We start from the raw sequence: 26,397 nt of genomic DNA, 5'->3' as shown, positions 1-26,397 counted from the left end.
CCACTGCACCCAGCCAAAATTATCAATCTTATCTCTGTCATATGTGTATCTTATGATATTGATAACTGTCACATAACTTACTTTAAAGCTGTTGGTAGACACTAATATTTATTTATTAATTATCTGGAGAAAGGCAAAGAACATTTTTTAAAAAGTAAAAATCATCAAAATAATGTTTTGCCTGTGTCTGTATTGGGACAGTATATTTGGTGGCCTTAGATTATATTTATAATACTTATCCCAGTGTGACACTATTTTTTTAAAAATTAAGATATATATACATATATATAGTGAAGAATCCAAACAGGACAAAAAGCATAAAATGGTGAAGAGGCCAGGTGGGGTGGCTCAAGCCTGTAATTTCAGCACTTTAGGAGGCTGAGGTGGGTGGATTGTTTGAGTCCAGGAATTCCAGACCAGCCTGAGCAACATGGCAAAACCCTGTCTCTGCAAAAAAATATAAAAATTAGCCGTGCATGGTGGTGGATGCCTGTGGTCTCAGATCCTTGGGAGACTGAGGTGGGAAGATTACCTGAGCAGAGAAAGTCAAGGCTGCAATGAGCTGTGATCATACCACTCTATTCCACCCTAGGCAACAGAGCAAGACCCTGTCTCAAAAAAAAAAAAAAAAAAAAAAAAAAAAAAAAAAAAAAAAAAAAAAGGCCAATAATCTATTTCTCTTAGTTCTTCTGCTCAAAGGTGAACATTTCTTATGTATCCTTTGAGAGAAAAAGATTCATATGCCTCTATCAACATATGTATGTAGACCCTTGTATTAAGTTTCTTGTGGCTACCATGACAAATCACCACAGACTGTGTGGCTTAAAACAACAAAAATTTATTCTCTCAGCGTTCTGGAGGCCAGAAGTTCAAAATCAAGGTGTTCATAGGGTGATGCTCTCTCTGGCCTCTGGCAGCTCCAGGCATCCCTTGCCTTGCGACTGCAACACCGCAGTCTCTGCCTCTGTTTGCAAATGCTCCGCTTCTCTGTGTCTCTCTTCTCTGTGTGTCTTATGAAGACACAGGGTGTCTTATAAGGCAGTGTGCATGGTGTGATGCTGAAGTGCATAGGCACTGGGGCCAAACTGCTTGGGTTCGAACCCCAGTCCCACCACTGACCAGCAGTGCAAGCTGGAACCATTACCCAGCTGCTCCTGCCCGGGTGCTAAGTGGAGATGATGTAACAGTACTTATCTCACAGCACCTTAATACGTTCATACTTGGAAAGTAGTCACAGCAATGCCTGGCAAGAAGATAACCTGTGTAAATGTATAATAGGCTAGATTTTGTATAATTGATGTCATACTCTTCTTACAGTTCTGCACCTTGATTTTCTTTCTTTCTTTTTTTTTCTTTTGAGCCAGAGTCTCACTCTTTTGCCCAGGCTGGAGTGCAGTGAGGCAATCTTGGCTCACTGCAACCTGCGCCTTCTGGGTTCCAGTGATTCTTCTGCCTCATCTTCCTGAGTAGCTGGGAGTACAGGTACCTGCCACTACACCCAGCTAATTTTTGTGATTTTAGTAGAGATGGGATTTCGCCATGTTGGCCAAGCCAGTCTCGAACTCCTGGCCTCTGGCAATCTACTCACCTCAGCCTCCCAAAGTGCTGAGATTACAGGCATGAGCCACTGTGCCCAGCCTGCACCTTGATTTTCTTCGCTTCATAGTATATCCTGAAATCTTTACCCCTCAGCGTACAAAAAACCGTATGATTTACACCAGACTCCTTACTATTATGACTTCTCTTCTATGTCAGTCACTATTCCAGCCACTTTAAATTCAGCATCTTTCCTAAAAGTACTCCCATTTTGTGGATGAATAAATGGAGGTTAAGGAACTTGTCCCAAGCCTCACAGTAAGTGGCCAAGTGGGGAGTTCGGCCCAGTACTGTCTGTTTCTTTGTTTGCTTAACTGTCATTGCTGTCTTCGCTATTACTTGATTTTTGTGTTTTTGTCATCCCCTTGCAGACGTTTCTGAGTTATGACAGCCTCGACAAGAATAGTCTCCTTGTTCCTGAACGTTGGTGTTGTGATGCAGTCTCCTAATGAGACATGTCAATGTGCCCAGATCTGCAGTGATGGTTGTGTGTTTTCTTAAGACGTTAGTCCACGGTTACTTGAAATTCCCTCAAAGCCACAGCCAGCCCTTTCCTTTGGCTTGTTTCACAAATCTGGTTTCCCAGGGTCACAGATACCTGCTGCTTTCTGGCTGTCTCCTTTTGTCAGTGGAGCAGAGATCCATCCACTTCCTACTGAGCCTCCCCAGAGACTTCCTGTTATGTTTGATGAGTAAGGATGAATCGTAAGAAGTCAGCCTTTCTCTTCCTCCTGAAAGCAGAAGTGATTCTTACCGAGATGTCCAACTTTGTCATTAGCCGAATTGTAAGGTCTTACCTTGTTGTCTTTTTTTTTTTTTTAAATAAAGATGAGATCGTGCCAGACAGTGAGATAAATTATGGAATGATTGTTTTACTCATGCCTTCTGTTCTTTACAGAACTCAGTTAAGTGAGAAGTCTGGGGAAAAGGGTTTACAGTCCACCGGAAGTCTCTGCTTAACCAGAGACTTCTGGTAATCAGCCTCTGTTGATGTCATTCTGAAATTCTTCTAAATGGTCTTTAGAAAATTGCTTTTTAAATGAGTCCTGTAGGATTTCAGTGTTATTTATTATTCCTAAATTAAAATCTAAACCATTTAATAACACCAAATGTTGATCAGAATGTGGGTATGAGTCCTTCTAGATATGGCTAAATATGTCATCATAAATGTGTATCAACCAGTAAATGGTCCTTAGAAGTTGATTTTTAAAAGCCCCAAATTGTGGAACTATACTTATTTTATTTTATAATATCTCATCCAGCTAAAATAATGCTCAAAATCACTTGGTAAGGGAAACTGCAATTGTTCTTGAAATGTTAAATATGGTGATAATAGAAAACTGGCTGTTTAAAATAACTTTCCACTCGGGTGACAAATGTAATATCCAGGCTGCAAACTCTTACAGAGAAATATTACCTTAGAAAAATATTTTTCTTCACATTGAAATGTTTGTAAGTTGCTTCCTCACACGAATTAGAAAATTTGATCACTGGTTTAGTCTGTAGCCCAGAAAAGGCTGCTAACTCACATACCTTCTGACCTTTCAAAGGGAAATATATACATAGGAGTAATTCCAGTGTGCGCCAATAGATGGCACCAACCTGTTTCTAAGGTATTGCTTTACTCAATTTTAAACTAAGAGCTTGTGTTTGTCAAGCATTTGCAATTGTATTTCTGTTCATTTGCAAGTTATTTTCTCTTCTTCTGAAAAAGAGAACCTGGTAAGTAAAAAGACTTATGTGACTTTTTCACATTATGGCACAAGTAAGCAAGTTTGCTAACCATTCATTATATAGGAAATAGGTCGTTTCCTTAAAATTTTTGCAAAATGATTTGAAGTGATTTTTTCGTAAATGTTGCAGATGTCCTTTGAATTTCACAAGCAGGATAAAGAGCAGTGTCTTTACAGCTGTCTTAAAAAGATGGAAAACAACTAGCGCTTGCGGTGATAAGGAAAAAAATAATGTTATTTCTTTCTTCTGCTTTGACCTAGTGAATTTTCTCTTTTCATCTTTCTCTAGTTTATTGTTTTCAGTAACATTTAACAGTAATTTATATATACCACTGATATGGCACCTATGTATTATATGCTTTTACAGCAGAAGTGTGTTTGATCTCCCTTGTCGTTTGGTACTGTAATAGTTTGCTAGTCTGTGTCTGTCCCTGATTCATAAGCTTTTTGAAAGCAGGAATTATGTCAGTCCGATTCATATTTATATCCCTGGTGCCTAGTGCGTAGCATGGCACTGGCAGAAAAATAGACTCTGAATAAACATTTATTAAATGGAGGAAGTGACCGGGACCAAGCCCTTCACAACCTTGAATCTGGCACAGTCTAGCAATTGCCTTCCTCCAAGTCCCTCCACCTTCAGTTTGACAAATGAAACAATGTTTTTCTTGCCTATTTGTTGACTTGATTATGTGATCTTTCCTCCTCTTATCTCACTTAATTTTTTTTTTTTCTGGTGTCTTCTTCCTTGTAGTTTTAATTTTCACAGGTCTTGTCTACCCTTTTTTTCTGAAATATAGCTTATTTCATCTATTTCCTCACCCTTCTTATTTGATGCATTTAAAAAATCAAGAGCATTTACCTGTTTATTTATTTTTACTTTCTTTAAAAAAAACTGTGAACTCTCTAATCTTCCACTCTCATCTTCCCATTTTTCCCTCCTTTTTTCCCAATAAATATAAAAGTTACTATCTTGTTCGTTTAGTGTATACCCTAGGAACTGCCTCAGGGTATGAATGCCTCTGGAGGAGTATTGCGTTTTTGTGGCAGGATACTATAGGGACAGCTGACCAGCTTTCCCATCCGGTGGCTGATTTTCAGTCTCGTGAACCCAGACACCATGGGTCTGGTTGCCAGGGACCTGTAGGGTGGGTCCTCATCTACGAATGTCAGTTGTCTACTATTATCTGAAAGTTCTCCATCTTTATATTTTAATATTGCAAATAAAACAAGCATGTTTCTTTAAATATAAAACATTTTTACACAACTATAAAGACAACTCTTAAATTGTCTTATGATAACTTTTTTGGTTTATAAAGTGTGTTCAAAATGAGACATTTTAGGGATATCTGAAAGTATAAGAAAGAAAATTAAATTCATCTATAATTCAGAGATTCAGAGAACCATTATTATTAGTATTTGGTATATTTCATCACATTTTTTGTCCTCTAGCTTTTATGTATATGTCAGGTTTTAATCATATTTTCCAAAATTAGAGTCCTACTACACACATTTTTTTTTATTTTTTTATTTTTTGAGACAGAGTCTCACTCTGTCACCCAGGCTGGAGTGCGGTGGCGCGATCTCAGCTCACTGCAAGCTCTGCCTCCCGGGTTTACGCCATTCTCCTGCCTCAGCCTCCCGAGTAGCTGGGACTACAGGCGCCTGCCACCACGTCCAGCTAATTGTTTTTTGTATTTTTTAGTAGAGACGGGATTTCACCGTGTTAGCCAGGATGATCTCAATCTCCTGACCTCGTGTCCACCCGCCTCAGTCTCCCAAAGTGCTGGGATTATAAGCGTGAGCCACCATGCCTGGCCATAATTTTCTATTACTGTATTCATTTAACATTATCATTTTTTCAAAGTACAGTATTTGAGGCTGCATGTTATTTAATTATATATAACTGATTTAACCATTTTCTACATTAGACATTTTGATTTTTTCAGTATTTCATTATGTCATGAGTATCCTTATAGTCATATCTTTTGTGTGTTATTTTTGACTATTTCTTTAGAAAATTCCTTGTAGTGGAATTGCTAAAATAAAGGGAGGTATATTTTTAAGAAATTTATATAAATTACCAAATTGCCCTTTAGAAAGGTTGTACTAATTTTTCATTCCTGCCTAAGTGGTGAATGAGGGTTCTTATTTTAGTTCCCACCTACCAACCCAGATATTGTATTTTTAAATTTTCCCTATTTGATAGGTGAAAAAAACATCTTGCCTTTTAAAAAATCTTTTAAGAAACAAGAATCCTTCTTTGACCCCCTTTATCTTTTTATGCTTAAATGTCTTATAGTAAAAATAACAGGCATTCTGGTAACCTATTTCTAAATGCTTTATTGTCTATCTCTAAAAAAATTACATTTTCCTAAAATAGCCAAATAACATTATAAAAAATTAAAATTTATTTCTTAATAGCATCTAATAGCTGGTCCATCATAGAACCTACCCCTCCTCTTGTTACTGAATATGTTTTGTAGCAAGTCTGTCTTAACTGAGATCTAATTCAAGATCATGAGTTTCATCTAGATGTTATGTGCTTTTTTGATTTAATATGCAGTTTTATTTTTTGTGAGATTGGACGTTATTCATATTATTGGCAATTGATTTTTGGCAAATTATTCAGTAAATAGTACAGTAAACTTATTTTTGAATGTTAAAAGTTTGAAAATATAGATAAAATTAAGAGGAAAATAAAATTCCATTATAATCTTACTGTGCAAAGATAATCACTGTTCGTATCTTGATATGTATCTTATTAATTTTTTACTTGCATAGGTACATATTTACTTTGGTACTTTTTAAATAAACTGCTTTTTGTTACATATAGTGAAAATATTTTCATGCAATTTGATTTTTATTATTTGTAAAGGGTACATAGTACTATTTAATTATACAGAGATACTAAAATTCATTTGACAACCTGCTATTTTTGGATAATTGAGGGATTTTTTTTCAAAATATAATTTATTTTTGCCAGGAGGAGTGGCTTGTACCTGTAACTCCAGCTCTGTGGGAGGCTGAGGTGAGAGGATGGCATAAGCCCAGGATCTTAAGCTATGATTGTGCCACTGCACTCCAGCCTGGGCAGTGGCACAAAACCCTATCTCTTAAAAAGAAAGTATTTAAGAAAATAGTAATGATAATAATTTATTTTGTGCCGGGCACTTTATTGTATTCTTTTATTGGTGCTAACATTTTTTTCAATGACTTCTCTTTGGTTTTCCACATTGACAGTCTTATAATCTAAAAATAATAATGATTTTCTTTCTTCATTTCAGTATTTCTTCCTGTCATTTTTTTCCTTTATTACAGGGTTAAAACTTCCAGAAAGAACAATGTGTGCACTCTTGATGTTGACTTTAACAGGAAGGCCTTGGGGTGGGATATTGATTAAAGTTAGATATTTGAGGTATTCTTTATCAAGTTTTCAAAGTATCTTTTAAATGTCTAAAGTTGTATTTTTAATCAAAGATGAGAACTGAATTTTATCAAGTGAATTTTTCACCTTTATAGAGATGCTCACCTATTTTTGTTGTTTGACCTACTCATGTGAATTATTGTTACAGACTTGTTAATGATAGACCATTTCTACAATCCCAGAAACATCCTAATTACTCATTGTGTTATTTCTTCAGGACACAGCTAGATTGATTGGGGTTTCTTCATTCTGAGCTCTATCCCTTCCCCACAAATGACTGAAATTTATCCCTTTCATGTGTATTTTCTCATAATTACTCTTAATTTTATAATATATATACTTACAAATATTTTTCTAACAACATCAGGAGTTAATTGGAATCTATAGCTTCCTTTCAATCAGACAAGTATCTTACATGGTTTTAGTGCACTCTCTCCCTTCCTACCCCACCTTCAGCCAACTCCCTTCTTATCATTGGCAGTTTTTAGCTTGAGATTTTCATGAAGATTTTTGTCATCAATGCTTTTTGGTACTTAGCACTCAATTTTACTACTTTTCTTTGCTAAATAATCCTTCTTGTATTTTATTATTTTGGAGTCAATTTCTTTTTAAACTCTCCATCCTCTGTGAATTCAGATATGGATCTGTCTTCCATGTCTTTTAGCATTTTAGTATGTTTTCTATCTCTTTAGCCTCCTGTGCTGAGGTTTGGAAAAATTCTCCTTGGTCTTCTCTATCATTAATTTTCTCATTAGAGGTGCTATTTGCAACTCAACTCATCCAATGAGTTTTTCGTTTCAATAGTTGTCTTTGGTTTCCATGGTTCTTACTCTGTTTTTGAAAGAATCTTGCCTCTTTCTGAGGATATCTATTATAAATGCCTATTCTGCTCTTTTATTTCTGTTTTGTTGGATATTAACTTCTTTCATATCTTGAGTTTGGCTCCTTTCTATTATGGTGTTTGCTTTCTGCAGTATCATGCTTCTTGATTGTGCAACTGTATTTAGGGCTTCTTGCGAAAGTGCTTGTTGATCTATTTTCATAGCCTGCTTGTTGGGATGCTGGATCAAACCAGTCTCTACTAATTTTCTCTCTCTCTCTCTCTCTCTCTCTCTCCCTCCTGAGACGTCTCGCTCTGTGGCCCAGCCTGGAGTACAGTGGCACAATCTCAGCTCACTGCAACCTCCACCTCCCGGGTTCAAGTGATTTTCCTGCCTCAGCCTCCTGAGTAGCTGGGACTACAGGCATCCACCACCACGCCGGGCTAATTTTTGTATTTTTGGTGGAGACAGGGTTTCACCATGTTGGCCGGGCTGGTCTTGAACTCCTGACCTAAGGTGATCCATCCACCTCGGCCTTCCAAAGTGCTGGGATTACAGAGGTGAGCCACCATGCCCAGCCCCCGTCTCTAGTAATTTTCCACTGTTGCTGTAACAAATTACCACAAACTTTGTGTCTTAAAACAATATGCATTTATTATCTTACCGTTCTGTAGGATAGGAGTATGACACAGGTCTTTTTGGGCTAAAATCAAGGGACTGGCAAGGCTGCATTCTTTCTGGAGGTTCTAGGAGAGAATCCAGGTACTTGCCTTTTCAAACTTCTAGAGGCTGCTGACATTTCTTGACTCATGGTCCCCTTCCTTTATCTTCAGGGCCAGCAAGGTTGGGCTAAGTTCTTCTCATATCACATCACCCTGGCATCCTCTCTGCCTTCCTCTTCCACTTTTAAGGATGCTGGTGATTACACTGGGGCCACCCAAATAATTCAGGATAATCTTCCTATTTTAAGATCAGCTGATTAGCAACTATAATTTCATCCGCAACATTAATTTTCCTTTGCCATGTGATATACCATATTCACCCATCTGAGGATTAGAAGTAGACATCTTTGGGAGGCCAATATTCTATCATAGGTGAGTCCCTTTCCGGATTTCAGAGACTTCTTGGTTTCAGTCCCCTAAGGGTCCCCTTGCCTTTTAGTGTTTTATGGATCTATCTATTGATCCATTGATATAGATAAAACTTTAATAGATAGATATAGATATAACTTAATATTTTAAAAAATATTTGGTCATTTCAGGAATTAAAAGGCAAGAAGAGGAAGCTGGAACATACACAGACCACCTTTTTGACTATCTTAATTTGTAATGTTTGTATTTGAAAATGTCATTTTGTCACCCAGGCTGGAGTGCAGTGGCACAATCTTGGTTCACTGCAACCTCCACCTCCTGGGTTCAAGCGATTCTCCTGTCTCAGCCTCCCAAGTAACTGGGACTACAGGTGTGCACCACCACACCTGGCTAATTTTTGTTTGTTTGTTTGTTTAGTAGAGACAGGTTTCACCTTGTTGGCAAGGCTAGTCTCGAACTCCTCACCTCAGGAGATCCACCCACCTCAGCCTCCCAAAGTGCTGGGATTACAGGTCTGAGCCACCACGCCAGGCCTCTTAGAACATTTTAAAATGTGATTTTTAAAGTTTATTTTATAGTCAGAAATATGACTTTTATAATTTATGTTTTGGGATACTTAAGATATATGTATTTGACCTAAAAAACCATTGATTTTAGTAAATGCTCCATGAACTCTAGAGACTTAGACATATGATATTCTCTTTTTGTAGGGTACAATTTATGTCTCTATTAAATCCTTTATTAATTATCTCATTCAAATTTCCATATATGTTTATTTTTTGCTACTTGATCTAACAGTGACCCAGAGAAATACGCTAAATACTTTTGCTCACAATGTCTCCTTGTGTTTTGTAACATTTTTTACTTTCTAAATTTTGATGCAATATTACTTGCTGCATAAGTGTTCTTATCTGTTACATCTTCATTGTGAGCTATTTGTTTTGACCATATAACCAGTATAAAGTAGTAGCTGCTTCTATCATTGCCCAGGTCTCTAGTACTTTGACCAATATATACTTTGTATATATTGTGTATACAAACTGCAATTCCTGATGAACATCGCTGCCAGTATTCTAGTTGCTGTCCATATCTGTAAGTATTGTTGTCTGAGTTACACATCTAAGAATGCAGTGTGCTCCCTAAAATGGTTCCCTGCCCCATGTCCAGCTCTTACCTGGTAGTGTCCATCACTAAGTGTAAAGTCTGGAGAGAATGGAGTGTGGCAGTCCATAGAAGGAAAACTCAGCATGCTGATCCACTTATATCAGTACCATTGGGGTAAAAGGGACACTGCCTAATTACTCATTAAGTACTAGTTGGAATTCATCCTCAGTGTTTGAATCAGACAGAGAGAGGACAAATTTCTTCCTGCCTTTCTTCAGGGAGTCTATTTTCCTGAGACAAAGCTTGAGTGTGGCAGGTTTGCCCTAACACAGCTCCAGTTACATTTTTGTGAGTGAAGATGCTCCTGGATCCTGCCATTACATTTCTGTGCTTCCTTGTTTTCAGTGGCAAAGTGGATTTTCAAATGTATGTGTATCTCTGTGGGTGTTCTGATGTGCGGTTGGGAGAAATTATATGGATCAGTGAAGAGCTTTTAACCATATGCCATTCTGTAACAAAAGTTCCCCAACTCAGTTTTCACTCTTCCAAAGAATGGTTGGTTGAAACTCTACTCATCTCTTGCCTGTTTTACTATTTCCAATATATCCTCTGATGATGAAAAGTGGATCCTTTGTAAATAAAGGATTCATCTCTTGCATGTTTTATTATTTCCAATATATCCCCTGATGGTGAAAAGTGGATCCTTTGTAAATAAAGGCCTCATCTCTTGCCTGTTTTACTATTTCCAGTATATCCCCTGATGGTGAAAAGTGGATCCTTTGTAAATAAAGAACTCATCTCTTGAGTGCTTTGCTAGTTCCAGTATATCCCCTGGTGGTGAAAAATGGGTCCTTTGTAAATAAAACTGAGCAGTGAGTGGTGCTCGTTTTGGTAATCTGCTCTCAATTATTTCTGCAACACAGAGCCCTACTTTAAAAATGTTGATGACTGCTTTTGTCCCCCAGAAGCTCACAGGCACTTTCCTATGTAGAACAGGGCCTGAAAAGGTTCTGAGCCAGTCTGGCAGTTCCAATCCTTTGTTTCAATCATGAACATGGGGTGTGTGGGCTCATGCACCTGCCTCCATGCCTCAGCCAGGTAATCTTTTCTTGTTCGCTCAGCATCATTGTCACAAACATCAACGTCTATAATCTGTTGTAACGCAATGAGGCTTTCCAGGCCCTGAGAAAGTAGTTATCTCTTCCATACAGCAGCTTTAGCCTAACAAACTTTTTCATTTTGTCAGTGTGTTACCTGTTGGAACTTGGTGTTTTCAGATTATCATGTGCTGAATACTGTCTCTCTAAATTTGTGGCTTGCAGTCTAATCTAGGTTGGAAAAATACCCACTATAATAGGAATTATGTCAACAATGAGATTCTATAACTAAAACACTCCTGGGATTAAAAAGAGCACAGTATATGTGCCATTGCTATGGCCTGAATGTTTGTGTCTCTCCGAAATTCATATGCTGAAGCCTAATTACCAACGTAATGGTATTAGGTGTGTGGGCCTCTGGAAGGTGATTAGTTCATGAGGACAGGCGGCCAGGATGCCCCTGTGGGAGCTGGGTGGCCATGGAGACTTGTCTGGCCTTGTGTGCTGGCACACAGAGGTATGCTGGCTTTTGCCCTCCATGGGGGCTCACAGATGCTTTTCTGTGCAGATCAGAGCCTAAGGGGAATAGACTCCTAAGCATATATATGAGTTTCTGAGACTGGCTCCTTGCTTTCCCTTTTAAATAATTCTAGTCCTACCCCTTTTTCCCAGTCACAAACATGGGATCTGTGGGCTTGTGTGCCTGCTACCAGCCCCCAGCAAGGCACAAATGCTCAGTTTGGCCTGGGTTAATTGCATTTTCTCACTGGCTCCATGAATGGTGATATTATTTCTGCCAGGCCACTTATAGCTAGTTTTGGTCAGGTCCAATTCATGAAGGTAGAGGAAATAGGTAGTTCCCCTTAAGATATAAATGTAGCCTCATTCCAGTCCTCATCTGCCCTCCCAAAAGGATTGATCCCTCTTGTCCTCCACAGGGCTTTGACCATCACGTTGCAGGCAGATCCACCTCCCAGCCAGCCCTCAATGTCCTGCCAACCACCTTCCTCCCCTTCCTTTTCTTTTGATGTCACCTTGGCCAAATTGGGTTGGGGATCAGAAAGTTGGGTTTGGGTCAGAATCCTGAAAGACACAATCCCAAGTGCCATAATCCTGAATGCTGAAATCCTGGAATATCAAAATCCTGAAAATATAATTCTGAAAAAAAATTTAAACATTCTTTAAAAGACATTCATTTACATTTTTGAAAGGAGATTTATTTGAGAAACATATGAAAACATTACAGTATTTTATAAGTCACTTTACACAATAAAATAGATAATAGTGACATACATATTTTTGCAAGCATGAACACTGAGATATGCTAAGGGCAGTTGCATGCATAAACACTCATGAACAGATGAACCGTGCTCACAAATTAATGGCTTATTTAACTGCTGCTGCCATCCACACTGTCAAACCATGATGGGCAACCTAAGTCCTTTGATGTGATTGATCAAAAACTGTGACGGGTCACCACCACATATACAGTTGCCCAGAGAGCTGAGAGCTTGAGAAATTTTATCTTTCATGAATGCAGATGGACAAAAAGGACTTCTCTTCATTTTTTGAAAAAGTCTCCGTTTTTTATTTTTTTTCTCTCTCTCTGTCCTTTTAATCTCTGCTCACTGCAACCACCTCTGCCACCTGGGCCCAAGCCATCTTCTACTTCTTTCACCTAACAAAATGGATTTAAGGATCATCCTCCCTCCCTCCCTTCCTCCCTTCCTTCCTTCCTTCCTTCCCTCCTTCCTTCCTTCCTTCCTTTCTTCCTTCCTTTCTCTGTTTCTTTCTCTCTTTTTCTTTCTTCCTCTCTCTTTAACTTTCTTTCTCTCTCTCCTTCTCTCTCTCCCTCTCTCTCTCCTTTCTTTCCTTCCTTCCCTCCTCTTTCTTTCTTCCTTCCCTCTCCTTCCTTCCTCCCTTCCTTCCTCCCTCCTTTCCTTCTCTTTTTCTCTTTCTTCTTTCCTTCCCCACAAAATAATTATACATATTTATGGGGTAGCTATAATATTTTGACACATGCATACAGTGTGTCAAATCAGGGTATTTAGGATATCCACCATCTCAAACATTTATAATTTTGTATGTGAGTGGGGGAACATTTCAGATCTTCTCTTCTAGCCGTTTTGAAATATACAATAAATTATTGTTAGCTATAGTCACCCTACTGTGTTACTGAACACTAGAACTTGTTCTTTTTATCTAACTGTATGTTTTTATTCTTTAACCAACCTCTCTTCATTCCCCAACTCACCTCTTAGTCTCTGGTAACTATTGTTCTACTCTCTACCTTGCTGAGATGAGTATTTTAGCTCCCACAGATGAATGAGAACACATAATATTTGTCTTTCTGTGCCTGGCTTATGTTGCTAACATAATGACCTCCAGGTCCATCCATATTGCTGTAGATGACAGGATTTAATTATTTTTAGTGACTGAATGCTATTCCATTGTGCATATATATCACATTTTCTTTATCCATTCATCTGTTGATGGACACTTAGGTTGATTCCATATTTTGGCTATTGTGGATAGTGCTGCAATCGGCATGGAGGTGCAGGTATCCCTTTGATACACTGATTTCTGTTCTTTTAGATAAACATCCAGAAGTGGGGTTGCTGGATTGTATGTTAGTTCTAGTTCTATTCTTAGGTTTTTGAGACACCTCCATACTGTTCTCCATAATGGCTGTACTAATTTACATTCCCACCAACAGTGTATAAGAGTTCCCTTTTCTCTGCACTCTCACCAGCATTTGCTATTTATCATCTTTTTGATGATAGCCATTTAAACTAGAATGAGATGATATCTCATTGCGGTTTTGATTTGCACTTTCCTGATGATTCATGGTAAGCATTTTTTTCGTATACCGGTTGGCCATTTGTGTATCTTCTTTTGAGAAATGTCGATTCAAATCCTTTGCCTTCTTTTTCATAGGATTATTATTATTATTGCTGTTGAGTTGTTTGAGTTCTTTGTATATTGTGGTTATTAGTCTTTATTGGATGAATAGTTTGCAAATATTTTTGCCCATTTAACCCTGTTATCTCTTCACCCTGTTGATTGTTTCCTGTGCTGTGTAGAAGTTTTTAGTTTAATATAGTCCCATTTGTCTATTTATGTTTTCATTGCCTGTACTTTTGAAATCTTAGCCATAAAATCTTTACCTAGACCAATGTCCTGAAACATTTGTTCTGCTTTCTCTTAGTAGTTTTATACTTTCAAGTCTTACTTTTAAGTCTTTAATCCATTTTGAATTGATTTTTGTATATGGTGAGAGATAGGGGTCTAGTTTCATTCTTTGGTGAGAGATAGGGGTCTAGTTTCATTCTTATACATATGACTGAATATGAAGAGTGGCCTTTCCCCAGTGTATGTTGTTGGCACTTTTGTTGAAAATTGATTGACTGTAAATATGTGGATTAATTTCTGGGTTCTATATTCTGTTCTGTTGGTCTATGTATCTGTTTTTGTACCAATACCATGCTACTTTTGCTTTGTAGTATCTTTTGAAGTCAAGTAGTATGATCCCCTCAGTTTTGTCCTTTTTCTTCAGTATTGATTTGGCTATTTGGGGTGTTTTCTCGTTCCATATGAATTTTGATATTTTTTATATTTCTGTAAATAATATCATTGGTATTTTGATAGGGATTGCACTGGATCTGTAGATTGCTTTGAGTAGTGTGGTCATTTTAACAATATTAATTCTTCCAATCTATGAACATGGGATGTCTTTCCATTTTTTGTGTTCTCAATTTCTGTCATCAGTATTTTGTAGTCTTTTTGTAGGGGCCTTTTGCCCTCTTGATTAAGTTTATTCCTAGGTATTGTAATTGTAACTATGCAAATAGGATTACTTTCTTGATTTCTTTTCTGTTTTTTTTTTTTTTTTTTTTTTTTTTGAGACCGAGTCTCACTCTGTCACCCAATGTGGAGTGCAGTGGCACAATCTCAGCTCACTGCAACATCTGCCTCCCGGGTTCAAGTGATTCTCATGCCTCAGCCTCCTGAGTAGCTGGGATTCCAGGTGTCCGCCAACACGCCTGGGTAATTTTTTGTATTTTTAGTAGAGATAAGGTTTCACCATGCTGGCCAGGCTGGTCTTGAACTCCTGACCTCAGGTGATCTGCCCGCCTCAGCCTCCCAAAGTTCTGGGATTACAGATGTGAGTCATGACACAAAACTCTTGTCTGGTTTTGGTATCAGGAAAATGCTGGCTTTGTAGAATGAGTTAGGAGGAATACCTTCATCTTCAATTTTTTTGAATAGTTTGAGAAAACTTTGTATTAATTATTTGTTAAAAGTTTTGCATAATTCAGCAGTAAAGCCATCCAGTCCTGAGATTTTCTTTGTTGGGAAATGTTTTATTACTGATTCAAACTTACTACTTATTATTGGTCTGTTCATTTTTTTGTGTGTCTTCTAGGCTCAAACTTGGTAGATTGTATGTATACAGAAATTTACACATTTCCTGTAGAGTTTCCAATTCGTTAACATATGGGTGTTCATAATAGTCTCTAACAATCTTTTGTATTTCTGTGGTATCAGCTGTAATGTCTCCTTTTTCATTTCTGATTTTATTTATTTTGGTCTTCTTTCTTTTCTTGTCTTGGTTAGTCTAAGGTTTATTGGACATTGGTTTATTAAGGTTAGCTAAAGGTTTATTGATTTTATCTTTTAAAAAAATAATTTTTTTGTTTTATTGATCTTTTCTATTTTTAAATATCTCTTTTGTTTAGTTCTCTGAGCTTTAGTATTTATTTCCTTCTACTAATATTAGGAAGTGTTTGTTCTTGCTTTTCTATTTGTTCTTGCTTCCTTGAGGTTCATTGTTAGGTTGTTTATTTCAAATCCTTCTACTTTTTTTAATGGAGGCATTTATTGCTATGAATTTCCATCTTAGCACTGTTTTTGCTGTATCTCCCAGGTTTTGGTGTGCTGTGTTTGCATTTTAATTTTTTTCAAGAAATTTTTTTACCTCCTATTTAATTTCTTCATTCACCCAATGGTTGTTCAGGAGCATGCTGCTTAATTTCCATGTATTTATACAGTTTCCAAAGTTCATCTTGTTATTGATTTGTAGTTTTATTCCATTGTGATCTGAGAAAATACTTGATATGATTTGATTTTTAAAACTTTGTTGAAACTTGTTTTGTGTCCTAAGATATGGTCTATTCTGGACAATGTTCCATGCACTGATGAGAAGAATGTGTACTCTACAGCTATCAGATGAAATGTTCTGTAAGTATCAGTTAGGTCCATTTGGTCTAAAGTGCAGTTTAAATCCAATATTTCTTTGCTGATATTCTGTCTAAATGATGTGTTCAGTGCTGAGAGTGGGATGTTGAGGTTCCCAACTATTATTGTATTGGAGTCTATCTCTCTCTTTTGATCTAATAATATTTGCTTTATATATCTGGGTGTTCCTGTGTGGGACACGTATATACTTAGAATTGTTATATCCTTTTGCTGAATTGATCCCTTTAACATTATATAATGGCTTTTTTGTCTTTTTTAATAGTTTTATACTTAAAGTCTGTTTTATCTGATAAGTATAGCTATTCTTGCTTGCTTTTGGTTTCCATTGGCAGAGAATATCTTTTTCCTTTCCTTCAATTTCAGTCTATGTGTGTCTTTGAAGGTGAAGTGAGTGTCTTGTAGGCAGCATATAGTTGAATAAGTAAAAAAATCTATTCAGCTAGTTTATATCTTTTAAGTGAGGAAGTTAATCTTTTTACATTCAAGGTTATCACTGATAGGTAAGGACTTATTTCTGTCATTTGGCTCATTGTTTTCCGGTTGTTTTGTATTTCTTTTGTTCCTTTCTTCCTCTCATTGTTTATCATTGAACTTTGGTGGTTTTCTATAGTAGTAACTTCAACTCTTTTCTCTCTTTCGTTTATGTATTTGCTCTACTAGTGAGTTTTATACTTTCGTATGTTTTCATAGTGGTAGATATAATCTTTTCACTTCCAGATGTTCTACTCTCTTAGGCTTTTCTTGTAGGCCTTGTCTAGTGGTGATGAATTCCCTTAGTTGTCCCTTGTCTGGGAAAGAATATTTCTCCTTCATTATGGAAGGATAGCTTTGATGGGTATAGTCTTCTTGGCTGACAGTTTCTTCTTTCAGCACTTTGAATATATTGTCCCATTCTCTCCTGGCCTATAGTTTCTGCTGAAAAATCTGTTAGTCTGATGGGGAGTCTCTTATATATGACTTGACTTTTTTATTCCTTGCTGTTTTTAGGATTCTCTTTTTGTCTTCAACTTTTAAGAGTTTGACTGTGATCTTCCTCAGAGAGAACATTTTTGAATTAAATCTATTTGGGAATTTTTGAGCTTCTTGTATCTGGATGTCTATACCTCTTGCAAGACCTGGGAAGTTTTTAGCTATTATTTCATTAATTAGGCTTTCTATCCCTTTGCTCATCTCTTCTCCTTCTGGAACTCCAAAAATGTGAATTTTGTTTGCTTAATGGTGTCCCATAGGCTTTCCTTATTCTTTTTTATTCCTTTTTTCTTTCTTTCTTTCTTTCTTTTTTTTTTGCCTCACTGGGTTGTTTCAAAAGATCTTTCAGTTCAAAAATTCTTTCTTTTGCTCAATCTAGTCTATTGTTTCTTGATATATATATATATATATATATATATATATATATATATATATGTATTTTTTTTTTTTTTTTTTTGAGATGGAGTTTTGCTCTTGTCACCCAGGCTGGAGCATAATGGCACAATCTCAGCTCACTGCAATCTCCGTCTCCCAGGTTCAAGTGATTCTTGTGCCTCAGCCCCACAAGTAGCTGGGATTATAGGTGCCCGCCACCACGCCCAGCTAATTTTTTTTTTTTTTTTTTTAGTAGAGATAGGGTTTCACCATTTTGGCCAGGCTTGTCTCGAACTCCTGAACTCAGGTGATCCACCCACCTCGGCCTCCCAAAGTCCTGGGGTTACAGATGTGAGCCACTGCACCTGGCCTAGTCTATTGTTTGCACAAGCTCTTGATTATATTTTTTATTTCATTTATTGACTTCTGTAGTTCCAAAATTTCTATTTGGTTCTACTTTTAATATCTATTTCTTTGTTGAATTTCTGACTCAGATCACAAATTGTTTTTCTGATTTCTTTGTATTATTTATCTATGCTCTCTTGTAACTCACTGAGTTTCTTTAGTATCATTATTTTGAATTATTTTTCAGGCATTTTGTAGATTTTCTTTTTGTTGGGATCTGTTATTAGACAATGATTGTGTCCTTTGGAGGTTTCATGTTTCCTTGCACTTTTGTATCTCTTGTGTCCTTATGTTGATATCTATGCATCTAATGTAATAGCTGCTGCTTCCAATTTTATGGATTGACTTTCACAGGGAAAGACTTTTGCCTCTAGGTGTTTTTATAGTGTTAGTTGAGTATAGGGTGCTTTGGCTTTGATTCTGAGTGGGCACAGCAGTGTAGTTTCTGTATGATTTCTTCAGCTGTCATCAGTGTCGCTGGCATTTGGGTTCCTCAGTGGCTTAGGTTGCAGTCGTTAGCAGACGCCATGGCAAAGCTTTGCTGGGAATGGGGAAACCAGGCAGGCCTGTTCTCAGGCACCAGTGGTGGCAGCAGTTGCCTAGGCTTGCTGGTTCTCAGGCCCCAGTGTGATGTATGTGGGCCTGGTGGTGAGGGGTCCTTGAGCCTACAGGAGATTTAGTTGGATGCGTGCAGTGGCAGTAATGGACCAAGTGGGAGGGCAGGTTCTTGGGCCCCTGTACAATTTGCATAGCATCAACTATGGCAGTAGCAAAAGTGGGCCAACCCTCTGGCCCCCAAGTGGTATGCACAGGCAGCAGCAGTGGCAGCAGCAAGCTGGGCAAGCCAGTCCCCAGGAACCCATGTGGCATTCGTGGATGAATGTTGGCCATGGCAGTGGCAGGCAGGCACTAGTAGCAGAGGGCGTGGTGAACCTGTCCTCAGGCCGCTTGGAGGCATGTGTAGATGTGTGGTAGTCCTGCTGCTAGAGAAGGTGGGGTTGCTGTAAGCGGTGGTGGCCCTGAGCAGGTAGCTCTTAGGCTCTGGGGAATGCACACGTTGACTCCCTTTGTCCCAGGGAGAGCCACTAGGTGCACTGTGCTTCCTGTTTCCTGGGATGTAGGGCATTGCATGGGCTAGAGTGCTGAGGACCTAGCTGCACTGCTGATCTTAGCTGGCATTACAATGCTGTAGCCCTCTAGGTGGATGTAGGAGAATATCAGTGGGGCTTCAGGGGTTTGGAGAATCAGGGTTGTTGGGCCCCAGAACAGGATGTGTGTGGTGAGGGCTGGACTCTTAAAAGAGCCTTATGCTGAAGCTGTTTGGGTCTCAGGGTATGGGGTATGTGGAACCCAATGTGAAGTCTCATTGTGGAACAATGCCACTGCATAGGTTCCAGAGAGCCTCAGGGCATGTGAGGGCCAAGGAGCTAGCTCATGGCTAGGATTACAGGAGTCCATAGTGGAAATGTGGACCTCTGAAGATCTCTCAGTTATCCTTTCCCTGGAATGGGAAGTTCCTCCTGGTTCTGAGCTAGTCCCAGCTGGGCTGGCTGCTTCACTTCTCTCTTCTCCCATGCCTCAGAGGTGCACTGTCACTTCTCTGCTGAATTCCAGTGTTCTCTCTTAGATGCTCATTCAATGTGTGATTATCTGCTCACTGTTTTGGTCCTTCTTTGCAGAGGGGGTGAGTGCTAGGTGCCTCTATTCAACCATTTTAATGCTTCTCCAGCTCATTTTTTTAATTGTTGAATAGTATTTTATTGTGTGAATGTACCAGTTTGTTAATCTTTTTACCTATTGAGGGATATCTTGTTGCTTCCAATGTTTGGCAGTTATGAATAATGCTTCTATAAACATCCACATGGAGTCTTTTATGTGGACATAAATTTTAGGTTCTCTTGGTTAAATACCCAGGAATGTAATTTGCTGGATCATATAAGACTATGTTTAGTTTTATAAGAAACTGCCCTCCATAGTGGCTGCACCATTTTGCATTCCCATCAACAGTGAAAGAGAGTTCTTGTTGCTCCACATCCTTACCAACATTTGATGTTGTTTTTGGATTTTACCCATTCTCATAAGTGTAGTGTAATTTCATTGCTGTATTCATCTGCAAAACCATGATGAAATATGATGTCGGATAGCTATTTATATGTGTATTTGCTCTTTATATATCTTCTTTGGTGAGGTGTCTGTTTAGATTTTTGTGCCCATTTAAAAACTAGGTTGCTTGTTTTCTTATTGTGGAGCTTAAGAGTTCTTTGCATATTTTGGATACAAGTCCCTATCATATATGAGTTCTGCAAATATCCTCTCTCAATCTATGGTTTGTCTTTTTCACTCTCTTGTAGTGTCTTTTGCAAAGCAAAAATTTTAATTTTAATGAGGTCCAACTTAACAGTGTTTTCTTTCTTGGATTATGTTTTTGATGTAGTATCTAAAAAATCATCAACAAATCCAAAGTCACCTAGATTATTTTCTCCTGTGTTATCTTCTGGAAGTTTTATAGTTTTGCATTATACATTTAGGTCTATGGTTAATTTTGAGCTAATTTTTGTGAAAACTGTAAGGTCTGTGTCTAAAGGTCTAGTCAGAACATAATGCTGAAGAGAGTATGTAAGGAGGATGAGGTCTTTGAGGCGGAGTAGGACGGGGAGGAGGAGGGCGATGAGGGGAGGCTGAGATGAGGACAGCTATCTTTTCTTTCTATTGCTTCTCCTTCTCCTGATCCTTAGCTCCTTATCCTTCTCCTATCTTCTCTTCTTCTGCTTTTTTCTCTCTCTTCGCTTCCTCCTCCTCCTCCTCCTTCTTCTCCTCTTCCTACTTACTTTACTCTTCCTCTTCCTCCTTCTTCTTCTTCTTCTTTCTTCCTTCTTCTTCTTTGGCATGTGGAGGTCTAATTGTTCCAGCACCATTTGTTGAAAAGACTATCCATTCTCCACTGATTTGCCTTTGCTCCTTTGTCAAACAGCAGTTGATTATTTTTGTGTGGGGCTATTTCTAAGCTCTGTATTCTGGCCATTTGATCTATTTGTCTATTCTTTCACCAAAACCACAGTGCCTTGATTGCTGTAGCTTTGTAGCAAGCCTCAGTGTTAGGTGGTATCAGTTATCTGACTTTGTTCTTTTAATTTCTTTTCCTGTGAATAAACAATACTTTCTTGTTTCTTTGCATGGCTATTTTTTTTTAAACAAATAAATTAGAGATTCCTTTAAGGCCAAGTTGCACAATCAAAAAGACAACAATCTCTTTCCATTTGCTTTTTGCAAGGCTTGTGTTATTTCAGGGCAAAACCCAGAGCAAGTCCACTGGCAAATCTGGGGGCCAGTGATTATTTTTTGATTTTTATTTTTTAAAATCAGACATTTAAAACACTGTAATGAGGTAACTCTAAAAATCAAATTCTGTCCCCCTTTCCCAGAGCAATTTTTTTTTTTTTTTTTTTTTTTTTTTTTTTTTACCAGGGTCTCATTCTGTCACCCAGGCTGGAGTGCAGGCTTATTGGAGCCTCGACTTCCCCAGGCCCAAACAGTCCTCCCACCTCAGCCTCCCAAGTAGCTGGGACTATAGGCATGTGCCACCATGCCCAGCTAATTCTTGTATTTTTTGTAGAGATGGAGTTTCACCATGTTGCGCAGGCTGGCTTTGAACTCCTGGACTCAAGCGATCCCCCTGCTTTGCCCTCCCCAAGTTCTGGGATTACAGGCTTGAGCCACTGTGGCTGGCCTCCCTTTCCCAGAGTGTGTTGCTGCTTTTTGTGGCTTCTAGTTGCTTTTTTATTGACTTTTCTAAATATTTTTTATAAAGACTATTCTTTATCATGTGTGGCTATTACATTTTCTGTCCAATTAGCTTAGTGGTCAGCCAGTGACGTGAGATTTCTTTAAACATCTGCAACTAAAACAAAAACAAAGCAAAATACCAGGAGCAAAAACAAAAACTCCCCTGATCTTTGCAGATTGGCTGTGTTGGATCACTTTCTCAATGCTTAGCCAGCTTATTCACAGCTCTGCCTTAGCCTTCACTTTCTGCATGCATGGAAGCTGAAGATGAGCCAGAGGTGAAGTTTAGGATTTTCTCAGGTCTCCTCTGAACATGTGTCCAGCCTTGGGCACGTGAGTGGACTTCTAGACTACTTGGTAAATACAGAGATTTCCAAAGCCTTTTTTTCTCCCACGTATCTTTTTCTGTATATCTTTGCGTATTTCCCAGGCTTTTTGATGTGTCTGCTGCTTGCCCCCTCTGTTAGCCCTTGCTCAGGTGGCTGCAGCTAGTATATTTGCCTTTTTAAGTGTTTACAGTAACCACCACCCAGATGGCTGTTCCAGCCCTGAGAAAGTTCTAAGGTGTACAAAACAAAGGCAAGCCCCTGAGTGTGAATCCCTTAGGCAGCAACCAGACAGGTCAAAACACACAACCACAATTCTTTGATAACAAGACCTATATTGCCTCTTCTGGTGTGAGCAAGCACTATAACTGGTTATAAAAAGTATCATATTAAATTATGGGAACAGAAACGACTCTACTAGTGAATGAAGAAATCGTTTAGATTTTATGGTTAGTAAGTGGAGGTTTGAGAGTAACCACCTGATCTTTATTAATCTTAGTGTATATTACATTTCTAGAATTTGGACTCATATCAAGATGCTCTGAAGAACAACAACTCTTTAGGATAGCCACTGCAACATCATGACCAAAGACAAAGAACCTATTGTTAAAAGCTTCCATTTTGTTTGCCTTATGATCATAATAGTTGGAACCAGAATCCAGTTCTCCGACGGAAGTGAATTTGCAGTAGACAAGTCAAAAACAGGTCTTACTCGTGTTCCAAAAGACCTACCGCCAAAAACCAAAGTCTTAGATATGTCTCACAACTCCATAGCTGAGCTTCAGGTCTCTGACATGAGCTTTCTGTCAGAGCTGAAAGTTTTGAGACTTTCCCATAACAAAATCCAGCTACTTGATTTAAGCGTTTTCAAGTTCAACCAGGACTTGGAATATTTGGATTTATCTCATAATCAGTTGCAAAAGATATCCTGCCATCCTATTATGAGTTTCAGGCATTTAGATCTCTCATTCAATGACTTCAAGGCCCTGCCTATCTGTAAGCAATTTGGCAACTTGTCACAACTGAATTTCTTGGGGTTGAGTGCTATGAAGTTACAAAAATTAGATTTGCTGCCAATTGCTCACTTGCATCTAAGTTACATCCTTCTGGATTTAAGAAATTATTATATAAAAGAAAATGAGACAGAAAGTCTACAAATTCTGAATACAAAAACACTTCACCTTGTTTTTCACCCCTCTAGTTTATTCTCTATCCAAGTGAACATATCAGTTAATACTTTAGGGTGCCTACAACTGACTAATATTAAATTGAATGATGACAACTGTCAAGTTTTCATTAAATTTTTATTAGAACTCACCAGAGGTCCAACCTTACTGAATTTTACCCTCAGTCACATAGAAACAACTTGGAAATGCCTGGTGAGAGTCTTTCAATTTCTTTGGCCCAAACCTGTGGAATATCTCAATATTTACAATTTAACAATAATTAAAAGCATTCGTGAAGAAGATTTTACTTATTCTAAAACGACATTGAAAGCATTGAAAATAGAACATATCACGAACCAAGTTTTTATCTTTTCACAGACAGCATTGTACACCGTGTTTTCTGAGATGAACATTATGATGTTAACCATTTCAGATACACCTTTTATACACATGCTGTGTCCTCATGCACCAAGCACATTCAAGTTTTTGAACTTTACCCAGAATGTTTTCACAGATAGTATTTTTGAAAAATGTTCCACGTTAGTTAAGTTGGAGACACTTATCTTACAAAAGAATGGATTAAAAGACATTTTCAAAGTAAGTCTCATGACTAAGGATATGCCATCTTTGGAAATACTGGATGTTAGTTGGAATTCTTTGGAATCTGGTAGACATAAGGAAAACTGCACTTGGGTTGAGAGTATAGTGGTGTTAAATTTGTCTTCAAATATACTTACTGACTCTGTTTTCAGATGTTTACCTCCCAGGATCAAGGTACTTGATCTTCACAACAATAAAATAAAGAGCATTCCTAAACAAGTCATAAAACTGGAAGCTTTGCAAGAACTCAATATTGCTTTCAATTCTTTAACCGACCTTCCTGGATGTGGCAGCTTTAGGAGCCTTTCTGTGTTGATCATTGATCACAATTCAGTTTCCCACCCATCAGCTGATTTCTTCCAGAGCTGCCAGAAGATGAGGTCAATAAAAGCAGGGAACAATCCATTCCAGTGTACCTGTGAGCTAAGAGAATTTGTCAGAAATATAGAGCAAGTATCAAGTGAAGTGGTAGAGGGCTGGCCTGATTCTTATAAGTGTGACTACCCAGAAAGTAATAGAGGAACCACACTAAAGGACTTTCACATGTCTGAATTATCCTGCAACATAACTCTGCTGATCATCACCATCGGTGCCACCATGCTGGTGTTGGCTGTGGCTGTGACCTTCCTCTGCATCTACTTGGATCTGCCCTGGTATCTCAGGATGGTGTGCCAGTGGACCCAGACCCGACGCAGGGCCAGGAACGTACCCTTAGAAGAACTCCAAAGAAATCTCCAGTTTCATGCATTTATTTCATATAGTGAACATGATTCTGCCTGGGTGAAAAATGAATTGGTACCTTACCTAGAGAAAGAAGGTATGCAGATTTGCCTTCATGAGAGAAACTTTGTTCCTGGCAAGAGCATTGTGGAAAATATCATCAACTGCATTGAGAAGAGTTACAAGTCCATCTTTGTTTTGTCTCCCAACTTTGTCCAGAGTGAGTGGTGCCATTATGAGCTCTACTTTGCCCACCACAGTCTGTTTCATGAAGGATCTAATAACCTAATCCTCATCTTACTGGAACCCATTCCACAGAACAGCATTCCCAACAAATACCACAAGCTGAGGGCTCTGATGACGCAGAGGACTTATTTGCAATGGCCCAAGGAGAAAAGCAAACGTGGGCTCTTTTGGGCTAACATTAGAGCCACTTTTAATGTGAAATTAACACTAGTCACTGAAAACGATGTGAAATCTTTAAAAAAATTAGAAAACTCAAGAAACCATATTTACTTGGATGATGGTGAACAGTACAGTTCTAAGTAACCTCCATTATCCTCATGCCTTCAGGAAAGACTTAACAAAAACAACGTTTCATCTGGGGAGTTGGGCTAGGTGGTGAGGTGGTACTCAACTTGCCAGTTAGAGACAGCCCGGTCTCTTCCGGTTTAGTCATTATGTCTCAAATTGGAACAGTCTCTTTTGAGTAAATTCTCAGTTTTTCAGCTCCTCTCCACTCTGCTTTCCCAAATGGATTCTGTGTGAGCAAGAGTTTATATGGCTTCATGGCAGTAAGGAAACAGTCAACTTCAGTGTCATATGCACTGGTCCTCAGAGTGCCCTGTGAATCCTATTGGTTTCTTGGTCAGCATCATCATTCTCTTCAAGTTTGGGCTTGGGGAAAAAATTAGATCAGCTACGGCATATAAAAAAGTCTTTTGTTTCACATATGTGTAATAACTTATTTATTTTTTTATCCTGCTACACAAATATGTAATTAACCAATGAGAACTCATGATGTAATAGTGTATGTATGTAAAGGGAAATATGGACTTCGTCATAAGCTGTTGAGGTGAAAGACGTGGATTTACCTGCTTTCCAAGAAAACTCAGGGCCAAATTTATTTGTAACTGGGTATTGAATGGGACTTTTCTGGTTGTCTTAGAATTCTGGCTAAAGCCTCAAAGCTAACAAGACAGTAACTGCACCCACATGATACTAGACACAGCCAGCCTGGAAGAGCAGAAGGAGACCAATGACTCCCAGTCTGTATTATCCATCTCTAGGAGACTAGAGTCAAAAGCATGATTAAAGAGTCATTAAGCGGAGGTTCTAGACCATAGGGAGGTTGCTTTGAATTTCTTGCAGACAAGTGTGAGGGACTCTAAGCACAGTAGAAGGTAGCCTGGCATCCCACTCCAAGACTGAAAGCTTGCAGAGTAACAGGAGCACACGGGTTCAGTGCAGCAAATGTGGTGTGGCTTGAGAACTCTTGGAAGAGCTTGATGAGTGTTTGCTGGAGTTTGGGATGAGGGTGGGCACTGGGAACACAGAGACTGGTAAATAGTGCTTAGCAAATACAAGTGCTTGATAAATATTTGTTGAATGAATAGATGAGTTCTTCCCACCTGGGGAATTCAGAAGGTGAAAGGTTGGCTTGAGCAACCCAAAATGGCAGGATGAGGGAAGAGAAGTAGTGATAGCAACCTGTCCTTCCATTATTGGCATGGTAAAAGGATATGAATTTCTTCACACGGCTTTGACTATGGAAGAGTAGCTGGGCTTGTGTTGTCATGATGGGATATCAGTCAATAGGGTAGCCTGTTGTGCAAAGAGACGATAGCAGTAAGAGGACATGGGGTTAGGCAGAAGAGGGGTTTGGGGTGGAGGTTGCTGCAAGAGGTCAGCCAGATAATGTGCCTCTG

The 26,397-nt window shown here is 38.5% G+C and overlaps 1 protein-coding gene across 4 annotated transcripts; it reads left to right on the top strand.

The window, feature by feature from the left end:
* Positions 1-2,278: 2,278 nt before the first annotated feature.
* TLR6 (toll like receptor 6) lies at positions 2,279-26,069 on the top strand. Of its 4 annotated transcripts, XM_030921435.1 has the most exons (3): positions 3,296-3,318; positions 6,313-6,357; positions 22,501-26,069. In XM_030921435.1, the coding sequence occupies exon 3, from the start codon at positions 22,565-22,567 to the stop codon at positions 25,016-25,018; it is 2,454 nt and encodes an 817-aa protein (XP_030777295.1). In that variant the 5' UTR covers positions 3,296-3,318; positions 6,313-6,357; positions 22,501-22,564; the 3' UTR covers positions 25,019-26,069. The 4 variants fall into 4 exon arrangements, with proteins under 4 accessions (XP_010364110.1, XP_010364111.1, XP_030777295.1 ...); XM_010365808.2 differs by lacking the exons at positions 3,296-3,318; positions 6,313-6,357 and adding an exon at positions 2,279-2,381; XM_010365809.2 differs by lacking the exon at positions 6,313-6,357 and having other exon boundaries at positions 3,187-3,318.
* The last annotated feature ends 328 nt before the right edge of the window (positions 26,070-26,397 follow it).

The sequence above is a fragment of the Rhinopithecus roxellana genome, chromosome 2 (genome assembly GCF_007565055.1).
Source record: "Rhinopithecus roxellana isolate Shanxi Qingling chromosome 2, ASM756505v1, whole genome shotgun sequence".
Taxonomy (NCBI): Eukaryota; Metazoa; Chordata; class Mammalia; order Primates; family Cercopithecidae; genus Rhinopithecus; species Rhinopithecus roxellana.
The sequence above is the reverse complement of the archived record's forward strand: the minus strand, read 5'-3'. Positions and strand labels throughout refer to the sequence as shown.